Below are 12973 nucleotides of genomic sequence, written 5' to 3'. Positions count from 1 at the left end.
CAATGACTGTTAAAATCAGTGTGTTATTGATATGTTTCAGGCACCATTCTAAGCATTTTATATTTATCAGCCTATATCATCCTCCCCCAAACCTCACCATTATCTACATTTCATAGTTGAGGATACAGAGAGATTAAATAAATTGTCCAAGATGACAAGTGAGTAGTGGAGCTGAAGCTGGGCATTCTGACTCCAAGGAACACATCCTCAATCACTATAGAATAGTTTCCTTCTCATGATCATTACTTTGGACACACTTTGTAATGTTGAGGCTAATGGGATGGCAAAAAATGGTGGGGTAATCCTAGTCTGAGTAGGATTAAGCTAAGGGAAGGAACAATGTCCTCAAAATGATGTGGAGTTCTAAAGGCTCCTTATTTCCAGAACAACTCAAGCTCTAATTTCATCCTGTATATGGATGGAATAGGTTGCAGCTGTGTGAGGAGAGGTCTTTCCCAGACCCCTGAAAAAGAGAGAGTCAAGAAAATCACTAGCAATGTTGAAATGCAAAGGCTATGAGGGCTTATGATGTCATAAATATGATTTTAAAGGAAACTTAGGAGGTGTTATTTCAAGTATAGCTCAAATATTCCCTCCCAACTGGGAAAAATATCAGTCGCACAAATACATCAGTGAAGTTAAAAATAAAGGTATTATTTACTGGATCAAAATGTGAAAAGGGGAATAAGTCAGTAAAAAGTAACTCTTCTAACAGAAGTAAATATGCAAAGATACATATGACTCTAATGGCTTGTTGTCTTTTTATTAGCTATTAAGTTCATTTAACAGACAAAATTTCAGTTGCAACTCATGCATTAAAATAGGCATAATTAACAACAGTTCATTAAAGATTCTTTCAGTGGTCCTATTTTACCACATAACCATTCCTATATTTGAAAGATAACCAAGTAAGTCTTGAAAACAGTGTGTACTCTTTCAGTTCAATAAAACATTCAGCCAAATAATTAAAGAGGTGTTATAACTTTGTTTTGGGTTAATGATATGTAGGATAGACTTTACTGTAGTGCTTTGATGTCTTATAATTTGGTATAAAATGTCAAACATGTGACTTTAAATAATGTGCTTTGCAAAGTTACAAAACATGCCATATGTGACTTAATATCTACTCCAATTACACACAACACATCATGCTGAAGATCTAGATTTATTTGAAAACATTTAGTTAAATTTATATTAATGCAGTAAAACGATTTCAAGAAATTACAATTGTAGAAGAAACAAAATGAGTGTGTCCTATCAAATTTTCACACAAATATAATTTGATATTTAATTAAAGGATGATAAATCATAATCACATGGAAATAAAATATTTATCCTTTCAGTAGTAGTAAGAATCTCTTTTAAGTATATAGGGTCTTCTGGATTTATTCTCATACAGCTGCCGTTTCAGAATGTAAGGAATTTTTCGCTTTATGACTGCTTCCTTTTCATTTTTGTCATTTTCAGTATCCAGAATATCTTCCTGAATTAACTGCAAGATAGAAATAACATAACTGTAACTTACATGAGTAAAGCTCCACTTCAGAACATTTTTCTACATTTTTATCTTATTTGCTGTTAAGACAGCAAGGTATATCTAAATGAGATACATGAAGCTCAAAGAAATAGTGTTTTGTCGAAGGACAGATGGCTATCAGGTAGCTGACATGGGATGAGAACATGATCATTCTGATTCTGAGTTCAGTGTCCTCCTAGTTCAGTAGACTAGCCTTTTATAAAAATTTCTATATACTTCAAGCTATACACTAATCCCTCTAATGGAAGGAACATACCAAATAGACCTTTAAGTATTTTTTAGGCTAATATTTGATGGAATGATCAAAATGGTATGAAATATATATTGCAACAAATATATTTTTGAATCTGGTAAACCATATTTGACCGCAAAGGTAACAGAAGTTGATAGTCAGTTACTGATTTGACTTGAAAGTCATTCCAAGGATCCATTTTCTCAATACAAGGAGAAATGCCTGCTCTGCATAACTTTGTTGAACCCAATGTGTGGGAAAGCTCTGTTTAAATGGTGAAAATCTCCTTCGATTGTGGTGCTTAATAATTAAAAGCAAGTTCAGATTCAATAATTTAAGGGGAGATTTAATCTCCATGTAGAATATTGCCTAATATCTCATTGAATATGTCCATTTTAAAATTAATTCTATTTTTTCTGATACCGTTCTAACTCAAAAATTTCAACTAGCATAAAATACTTAAGAACTCTTTCCAGAGTTTTACACATAATTTACATGAAATTTTTAAAAATGCTCAAGAATTTTCTTCACATTTGTGGTTCTCTTCTAAACTTTGGGGTCACTATAACAAATATTGACAGAAGAATAAGTTTTAAATTATAATGCATATGCATAAAATCATATCATCAAGTACTTTATTTCAACCGACAGCTATTAAATTTCAGAGAAGGAAAATCAGCTACTGTCAGACAATCTAGTTTCTTAATCTTTAGTTTCTTTTTGCATAGTCTATAATTACTTGTACAATGCTCAGAAGGATATTATCATTTTATTTTTAAATCACTCAATAACATTTAAAATAGAAAAAGTTTCAATTTTATTTGCACTTGATTTGTCTGCGTAATAGTTTATTGAGGTTATTTTTTTCTGGATTAATAGCACATAATCGAAATTTTCTATGTTACAATTTATACTTTTCAAATTTTGTTGGCCTAAAATATTTTAAATACTAAATCATTTAACTGAAATTGAAATTAAAGGATGAATAATACAGCAAGTAAAATTAAAATGGCCTTTTCAGGTTTTTTATTTGTAAAACATCTTTTTGTTTACCAGTTAGAATAAACACTAGAAATTCTGCCTGAGTTTCCTCTTGTCTACAGGGTATCTCTGTTGTAGTCAGTCCTAAGTTTATTATATTAGCCAGGAAGACACCCTCAGACCCTCAAGGTCGGTGTAAATCTAGAATATAAAACATTAAGCATATTTCTCTTAGAAATCTGAAAGAAATGTTTCCCCTTTTGGGAAAATTTTAAAATATTTCTTTTTTTTTTTTTTTTTTTTTGTTCCTTTAAAGCATTTATTTCTCTTCTCCTCACTCCTTCTTTAGCCCCAACATTTTTCTGTATCTTTTCAAAGCTCCAATTTATCTTTTGGAGCAAAATATATTAAGCCAATTAATTATAAAGTGTTTTGTAAGTACATTTTCACACACATACACACAAAGTCATGTGTACTTATCTGTAAACAAACACAGAACACAAAACTTTCCAAATAAAACTGGAATAAAACACAAAAGTTTTCACTCGTATTTGAATACGTTAGGCAAATAAAAATAGGGATTTTGTTTAAATAAAAATATAAGATAGGCATATATATCGTTATCATTCCAGTTTTATTTGGGATCTTTTGTATTTGAATATTTTAGGCAAATGTTCCTTAAATTTCTTAGACATGTCACCACCACCAAAAATTGCCTAAGCATGTCATCCACTTAAGCACAATAAAAGCATATGGCTCAAATCTGCCTTAAGATATATATACTCTTTTTAAGGTTGAAAAAAATATTTTACTAAACTACAAATATTTGAAGACACTTTGAAGATTTGAAGGAATGTTGACCTCAACACATTGTTTATTCCTCTTTAATATTTATAGGTCTTCCTGTTATGATAATGAGCAGGATTTTAAAAAATGAATGATGAGTGCGATGTGCACTATCTAGGGAATGGACACACTTGAAGCTCAGACTTGGGGGGATGGGGGGGATGGGCAATATATATAACCTGAACTTTTGTACCCCCACAATGAGCTGAAATAAAAAAAAAAATTCAAGAATAAAAAAAAATCAATATAAATGAGACCTATTAATAGTATATCTATAATTATATCCGTATTTTGTTTTAGTTTTACCTCCCAGCGTTGAAAGACCCTGCTGTGACAGATTTTTTGGAGCTGGTATATTGTCAGCATTGCTTCCAAGCTAAAGCTATCTAAAGCCCTGGGAAATTTCCTTCTTGTAAGGAGCTCCTCTTCAGGAACTTCTCCTGTTTCCTCGGTTTGGGTATTCAGGTTATTTACAAGACTGCAAACACTTAGCAGGGTCATTTTCCAAGAGGGAACACTTGCTTTACTGATCTGAAGTATAGAAAAAAAATATATTGCAATTAAAACACTGTTATATAAATAAGAAAGAAACTTCTTTTGTGCTAAACCATTACATTTGAGGATATAATTGTTATTCTAGTCTAATAAATACAGTGTTATTAATTTAGCAGAGTCATGTCACAAAGTTACATAATATCAATATTTCATATCCTCTATTTAATAGAATGCAATAAAGTTATACACATATACATAGGCTCTTACATAAGCACACACAGAAAAACCAAGGAAGAAAATATAAGTGACAGTAGAAATACAAATGTATGTATATAAATATGTATTTATATATCACAGGTGAAAAAATTAAAAATTAAAAAACTACCACTTTATTTTTATTACATTTTAGCTTATGGAGTAGGGACTAAGATGATATTAATAGTTTTGAACAATTACAATAATGTGATTCTGTTAATATATTCTACACATTAATAGTTGTCATGGGCAGAATCACATCTGACCAATTTATTTATTTGGAAATTAAAATATTTTGTGGCATTACCTTTCTTTTCTAATAATATCTTGTGTGAAATCATAATTACCATAATTAACAACTCTCTTACATGTCAACAATAATCAATAAGAAAACATAAGCAGGAAGAAGAACCAAAATGTGAAATAATTAACAAAAATTAACAGAAAATCAAAAGGTCAAAAGTGAAGGAAAGCATAATTTTTTCCTGAAGAAAAATTAAAAACAAAAGAAATTTAAATGACCACAAACATGTGATGGGAAGACTCAATAACAATAATATCAGGTGATGATTTTCTCTGACTTACCTTCCAAATATAATGCAAATGCAAATCATTGTCCCAGTTAGGAAAATATGAGGAGACTGGAAATTGGAGAAGGGGATTTGGCAAAATAATTATAGCTAATTATTAATAATTATTAATTTGAAAGGATGAATGTGTGAGAACAACCAAGAAGAATTAGAAAAATAAAAAGGTAATAAAGAAGGATTACTCTACCAAACATTATAATGTATTTTAAATTTGCAGTAATCAAAGAGGTAAATTAATAGAGCAGTAATAAACATAAAACCCAACACAGGAGAGTATAATGTTCAAAAATTGATCCAAGTACATATGGCTATATAGCATATAGCAAAGTTTGCTTTCAAGTGCTTTGGGGCAGTTACCTATGAGGAAATCTGGATGTGGATCTCATTGTAACCTTTCTTGATATATTATAGCCAAACAATATCCAGATGAGTGAAATATGAGTAAAAGTAAAATACTGTGCAAATGTATAGGAGAAATCATTTTATAAACCTGGAAAAATATCATTAAGCAGATATCTAAACCAGAATCTATAAATAAAAAAATAATTTTAAATACATAAATGTGTAAAATAGTTCTGTGGAAACATAACATCCTGAAATAAAATCAAAAGCAAGCTATGTAGAAAAAGCTGCCACAAAATGTTAATATCCTTAGTACAGGTGGAGTTCTTCAAAAAGAAAATGGTGACTACACTAATTTAAAAAACTTAAAAAAATGTAAACCTTGAATAGTGATATGAACAGAAAAGTCACAGAATTGCCCATCAAAGAAGAAATATAGTAAAGACATACATGAAATAATTTTCAATTTGGCTACTATCAGATAGGAAGACTTTAAAAAGTATGAATATACTTAAGGGTAACCACAACATGGAGAAGCAGGTGTTCCTTTGCTAAATATTTGTTGTTCTGGGTATAGTTTGGTATAACTTCTTGAAGGGTGTTTTGACAATATATATTAAAATTATAAGTGTGCATACTCTTTGATTAAAATTTTAGCCTAAGAGCATGCAAATTTGTTAGTACAAAGATGTTCGCTACAGATACAACATTTTCAAACAGCTTGGAAATTCTTTCTATTATGCCCCTTGAATATAGTTATCTAGCCATTGCTTGAATTTTTCTGCTATGGAAGACTATTTTAGAGGCAAATGTTCCATTTCATAGCAGCAATACCTTATGCCCTGCCCATTAATGGTATACTGTACATTTGGAAAGCTCTTTAGAGATCAGCTATTTTAATGGTTTTTGAAGTTTGTTCCTTAGAACACTAGTTCTGTATTCATTAATTTTAAAAGTTAGTTCCACTCTCAAATAAACTGGAAAATTTGAGTTTAAGGAAATTTAAAGTGAAATTTAAATTTAAAATTCAATTCTTGAATTTAAGTATCCTTCAAGCTTTTTACATGCAAATATTCACTGTGACTTTCCAATGGTGCTGAATATAGTAGCCAATGGTCCCCAAACTAATTTGACCACAGAACACTATATTCATAAAATATGTGTAAGGACTAGTGTTGCCTGGTTACTTAGCTCAATTAAAAGGAGGCCTTGAAATTCAAATTTTTTTTTGATCTGTTTTTTAGAGATATATCCCATGACTGAATGAAAATGAAAAATTTAATTATGCCTATACTTTTGCTATATATTTCTCATAAGAGAAAAGTGAAACTCCTCTATATACTAATTCATTTTTTCTTTGCAGTATCTTGGCTAGAGAAGGAATCACAACTCTACTCTCACATGTTCTCAAAGTAACTAGCACTCCCCAAATTATGTCACATTTCGGAGATTATTTAGGACATTTATGTGTCCATGTACACTTGGAAATTATTATAGAGGTAAAAATCTATACCAAAACACCAAAGCATTCTAATCTATCCCATTTTCTGTCACGGACTATTGACTTCAATTGTCTTCCTAGTTTTGAGTTGAAGAGATTGTAGTCATTGCTATTCTGATTGAGTGTTAAACAAGGACTCTGCTAGCATAGGTTAAATATATTTACTCATGGAGTTTTAGTTACTAAACTAAATTTGTTCATTCCTAATAAAAATCCTACCAAATTAGAGTAACATTGGGGTTCAATCTGGTCAATTTTTGTAGCTGTGAGCCATTATGGAAATGTATATATGCCTAAAGTTTCCAAAAATGTCTCTTATGTACCATGGTAGAAAATATATCTTTGTGAGCTTCCAGACAATAATGTCCTACACTCTCACACACAAAAATGGATATTTTTCCTTCCCACTATCAAGCATAATCCTTCTCGTATACTAAGTATTATTGTACCTACAACATGTTCTTTTAACCAGAGAAGAGGAACCTAACATGGCAGAACTTGAGCTTCAGAAATCAGACAGTTTTGTGCACTTACTTTTCCACCATAACATCTATTGAGTTCTCCCCCTTGGTACAGTGGTGCTATAAAAACGATTGCATCGGGTGACTGCTTCACATTTAGAATACAATGATTGACTTACTCTGAGTAATCAATGTTATATGGTAACATGGTAATCATGTGTATTCTAATAGAGTTTTATTCCTAGGTCCAGGTTGGAAACTTGTTTTCAAGATCCCAAAAAATAATAGTGCCCAGAATACCAAATTGTATGTGGCTCAATTAAAAGAAAAAAAGAGAGAGAGCAAGTACAGATAACACATCTGTTATAGGGAGAACTGAAATGCAGACAAACAATGAAGAATGCAGTTCAATAATTTTTACACACATTGCAGAACTGTAAATGTCTAGATCATGAACTCCAACCCCTGCATTTAAAAATAAGGAAACAAAGGTAAGCAATGTTAACTAATCCACTTGCTTAAGATCAACTATTTCATAAGCCATAGTTTCAGGATTAGATCTCAAAGTTCCTATTTTTAAGTTTATTGCTCTTTCTTCTCTACCACATTTCTTTCATATGTTGTCATGAACTTTCATTTTTAATTTAGGTACATTTTTGTTCTTTCCCTCAATATAATAGAAAAGGCAAAAAGTTCACTTAGTTGTCATTTAAGTTGAAGCCAGTGATCTTTCATCATACCCAATTTAAAAAATATGGAAACAAGTTCCTTTAAATACATTTACATGTCCACATAAATAATATGTGACTACTTAATTAACTTTGCAATATGATGATTGATAATCATTATAGTTCCTTTCCCTGTCATATCAACGCCCTTAACTTCTTTGAACTAAAAGAAAAGTTTCCCAAGAAAGGAAATGCCTCCCAAGGAACTTTTCAATCTTGATGGGAAGTTATTACTATAGGAAAAGGACATGATGTTTAGGATGAAAGTTCATATGTTTTTCACCCAGGGTTAAAGAAAAGAAAAAGTTACCTTTGATGTATGCATATTGGTCAATAAATCTGCCTCTAATGCTTTCATTTCCTCTTCTGAATCTGAGTAAAATCAAAACCACATGTTTACTATTTAATCACATACCATATAATTATATCATAATATACAGAGTTTAGATTAATCTCAAAAAAATTGGTCTTAGATGTTTAATGTCTTTCCTATGTATTTGTTCTATTTAACACAGTATTTAGAATAAACAAATTATAGTGTTATTTTAGGCAAACAGCAGGCAACTAGAATAGTAGAGGCACCTCTAAGAAAATAATCATATGATTATTTGCCAAGAGAGCTATTAATCTGGAGTTGCTTAATCTTTGAAAGTCAATAAAAAATTATATTTTATAAGAGAGATTCCATCAAATATGCTACAGTGGTTTATTTTTATCAGCAATAGTTTACATATATAGGAAATATGTATATTAATATTTTTAAAACAACATAATAAAAATATGTGAACAAGAGACTTTTTCAAGAAAAAAACAAAGGGAATTGCTTACTGGTAATTTTAAAATAATTAAGATATAAAGATACTGAGATTTATTTAGTCTGAGATGCTACTTTACAAAACACACTTTGAAAGAATTGTTTTTGTATTATTAGCAAAAATTTGGAATTATGCATAGGCATAATTTTATCATAGGCAATTAAGGAAATTGTTTAAGCAAACATGGAGCTGTCCATCAACATATTTACAACAGTGTTGAAAATAGATCTCTATTTTTTAAGAATATTCTAAGTTTCCATTAATTAAAATTTTACAAAGAAGGAAAATCTAGAAAATACAATAAAGTAGTTAAAGTTATAAAACACGATAATAAAGTGGCTTGATTCATACTCACTGACCTATATGTTATAAAACAAGGCAGAAGTTAAAAATGACTCTATCTTCCTTGCACTATAAACTCATTGAAAAGAAGCGGCATACTTGGAGAAACCATTTGTTAAATTGACCTAGAAACTAAATCATAACATAGATCTTTTCTCCCTATTTGTTAGAGAAGTAATCTGTTCTTCAAAATGAATGGCATATTCCATTGATTATTTATGAACAATATATATCACAATCCCCATAACTTTTGGTTCATTACAGCAAGTAGTTTCAAGAGTTAATAAACACAGTGCTTTTAAACAACAGCTCAGTTTTTTTCACATACTCTAAGTATACCTTTAATCTCACATAACTATCAGATAAAATCACAACTGTAGAAAAGTCAATGTTTTTCTCATAAAAGATTTGCAAATTTAGAAGTTCAAGGTCCTTTTCTAATGATTAAAATAAATTTAAAAATTTTCATAAATCAGTTAAATCTTCTAGATTTTAATTTCATAATGTAAATAAAATTATAACATGAGTTTGAATTAAACATTTCAATGTCATGTATATGAGATATACTCATAAAAGCATAGGAACAGGTTAAATTGCATTTGCTGCATTTATCCCCAAGCTTTTTTTCACTTTGATGTGATCATGCAAATATTTTTAAACATAATCAGAACATTTTGCAATAGTTTTAATATTTCATGTTACTTCTTTAAACTTAAATCTTACATTCAAGGTGAGTTATTGATAGATATTTAGTAATATAACTTCTCCTTATCATATGCAAAACATGCTAAAGCCAAATAATTTCCATTAATATAAGAATATTAATTTTCCAATTAAATTTGCATCAACTTAAATGATATGCCAAAAGTACCAAATGATTAAATTAATAGCATCTCTGTTTGTCACACAGACAGACTATGTAAAATGTATTCTCAAAAAGACTTGGAATATTTTGGTATTTTTCTAGAAATAATTTTCTACAAATAATGCTTCATTCATTTATGTATTAATCATCAATTTTCACTTTATTTGTTATCTTAACACAAATACACAGTTAAGAAGATAATTTGGGGACAATTATAAGCATAAGGGAGGAAGAAGCCACTGAATCCTAAGAGATCCAATAAGGATGAGAGGAAAGCATTTTGAATGGAATCGGTTTTAATGATGGGTTTGCACACTGACAGCCACCGCCTCTGTACTTCTCATTAGATAATGACCACCCCAAATTAAAGTTTTGTGGATTTTTTCTCTAGTGGCTGCATTCCAAAGGTGGGCATGCAGTATTTAATTGAAATCCCTTTTTTCTTTGCTTTGCATATTTAAAAAGAGAAAATACATCTCTCAGTTCTTATCATCATAAAGACAGAGAAAGAAGATAGTCACAGTTTCTATCAGTAAAAAGCAAATCCTGAATAAGAGGGAGTGACTCTTCTCCTTGGATACATTAAGTAGCAACACACCACAAAAGAGGAAAAAGAAATCACTTCAGAGAGTTGTGAAATGCAGTTTCACTTACCTGAGCACAGACTCCAGGAGCTGAAAGCCAGGAGTAGCATGCATACCAGCTGGATTTTCATTGCTGCCATCATCTCTTTCAGCCTTCTAGCAAGCCAAGTCCATAAAAGTCAGAAACACACGGAAGGGGGCTCTCTTTAGCTCTTCCTCTTGCCTTCAGCTGGCTTTGAAAGTGAGTGAACTATGAGGGATGCTCTAGCCATTCCCTATATATATGTAAGCAGGAGGATGATGTCATGACTGTACAGGGATTATCTTTTCAGGATGTGCCCTGCCTTCACCTTTATCCCTCCCCTCCTTTCCCCACTTCCTCCTTTGTCCCCCACTATCCTCCCCCACTTCTGAACCTTGAGTGAAAGTGACGATCTTCCCTAATTGCTGCTGCTGCTCTGTGTTTCTGACGCACGGAAGGAATCATTCAAAAGCAGAGCCATATACAGCATACTGGAAAAGAACCCTCAGTGTCATTCTTTCCCCATTTCCTCCCATTCCCTCCCCTCCAAAAAGTTGTCATTTTGATTCTATGAAACATGAGATCTGTTATTTCTAATATTTAAGCAAAATCTCCAGATGAAGGTATGAAAGCAGTGATTTCTCAGGTTTGGAAGTTCTAAAAGAGTTAGGGTACTTTTCTGGTAATCCAAGCTTCTCAGCAAATGTTTCGTGATTCCAGAACTAATATAAGTTTTAGAGAACACACGGTAGAATAAGAAAAAATATAGGCAGAGAATCGGTTATAATATATAAATTAAGCAAAAGAATTTAGAAAAAAGAGAGAAAATCAATAAAAGAGAAAGAACAGTAGCTCCAAGAAATAGGATATTATTTCTTAACAAATCCAAGTTTTTATCGTCAATAATTGGGAGAATGACTGAATTTTATATGCTGACTTTGGATTGAATGTCTTAGAAAAATAATTTCATGTTTATAAAATTAAGCTATAAATCATTTATGTATTAGCTGGTGAAAATGTGTCACTGATTGCTTTTTTTCCTGCTTATTTTCTCTTTTTCTGTCTACATTGTTCTGCTCTTTTTGGATTCTTTCTTGATGCTATATCCCATTCTTCCTATAATCCCTTCTCCCTGGTTTTCACCATTCCATCAACTTTTTTTTTGTCATAGTCCTATTTCCCCCCAAAATGAGACTGTACTTTTAGAAAGGAGACAATCCTAAATACCCACCATTCACCAGAGTCACTTTTCTATGACAGAATCTTTACGTATTTCATGAGTCACAATGATACTCATTGCTTCTCTGAGTTCTCAGAAGAAAATCAAGCAAAATGCCTTTTGGAGTGATGCTTTCCTCTTGAATTAGGTATTTCAGGATAAAAGGAGTGATCTGAAAAGACAGTGCTGTTAGGGATGTGAATATTTAAAGCTAAAGGTGCCTCAGACTTGTTTAATGTTTAAATAAATCAATCATGTAGTAGCAATTGAGAAAATCAATATTTATTTCTATTAGAGTTGATTTATTTTCTGTCTGTGAGATTAATTTCATATTTACTTTAAGCTTAAAGAAAGGGAGTAAGTCCAAACATTTAATAATTATTTAAAATAACAAAGAATCCCTCATATAATTTAACATCAGGAATTTAACAATGGCTTATATTTTTATTACTTCTAGTTTGTTTTGTGAGCTTACATAAAACACAATTTTGAACACTACTCACTTGAGTGAAGTTTTCTATAAAATGCAATTAATTGACAAAATGTGAAATATATACAAGTCTAGATATTTTTTGCTTTTCTACCATTAGGGGGCACAATGGAAGTTTAAAAGGCTTTTACTTTCATTTAACTAATCACCGTGGAATTCTGAGTATTGTGCTTACTTTCCTCTCACTTTCAGAGCATCTTTGTGATAGAATCGTTTTAAAGCCACTTGATGAAAAAATCCAGAAAATTATATATTCTTTGCATGATGCTTAAATTAGTTGTTTTCTCTGCTTTTGAATTGCAAATACAAAGAATGATGTTTTAAAACGTTTGATAGCAATCGAATAGTAAAAACGAAGTGTGATTCCTATTTTCCCCAAGTGATTTCTGCAATAAGTAAAGCTCAAGGAAAGGTTGACAAAATTCATTCCTAATTAATTAGAAAAAAAGGAAGAGAATGAATAATGGAAATTCATTTTGTTTTAGGTATGTAACATGAATATTAATTGTTAACGTGAGAATTGTTTTAGATATATGATAAATTTGAAAGAATTGGGAAAATGTGTTAACTAAAGACAAATGATTCAAAATCAAATAAATGCTATAGGCCATATTTCCTTTGGATAAAAAAAAGATGTGTAACTTTTTCTGGTAAAATTATGATGTAGA

The 12973-nt window shown here is 30.9% G+C and overlaps 1 protein-coding gene across 1 annotated transcript; it reads right to left on the bottom strand.

Annotated features, from left to right (window-relative positions):
• Positions 1–738: 738 nt before the first annotated feature.
• On the bottom strand, positions 739–10828 carry NTS (neurotensin). The gene is made up of 4 exons (XM_069491291.1): positions 10645–10828; positions 8279–8340; positions 3903–4127; positions 739–1492 (listed from the first exon to the last, which is right to left on the bottom strand). The coding sequence occupies exons 1-4, from the start codon at positions 10715–10717 to the stop codon at positions 1340–1342; spliced, it is 513 nt and encodes a 170-aa protein (XP_069347392.1). The 5' UTR covers positions 10718–10828; the 3' UTR covers positions 739–1339.
• Positions 10829–12973: the final 2145 nt, after the last annotated feature.

The sequence above is a fragment of the Eulemur rufifrons genome, chromosome 16 (assembly GCF_041146395.1).
Source record: "Eulemur rufifrons isolate Redbay chromosome 16, OSU_ERuf_1, whole genome shotgun sequence".
NCBI classification, from domain to species: Eukaryota; Metazoa; Chordata; class Mammalia; order Primates; family Lemuridae; genus Eulemur; species Eulemur rufifrons.
The sequence above is the reverse complement of the archived record's forward strand: the minus strand, read 5'-3'. Positions and strand labels throughout refer to the sequence as shown.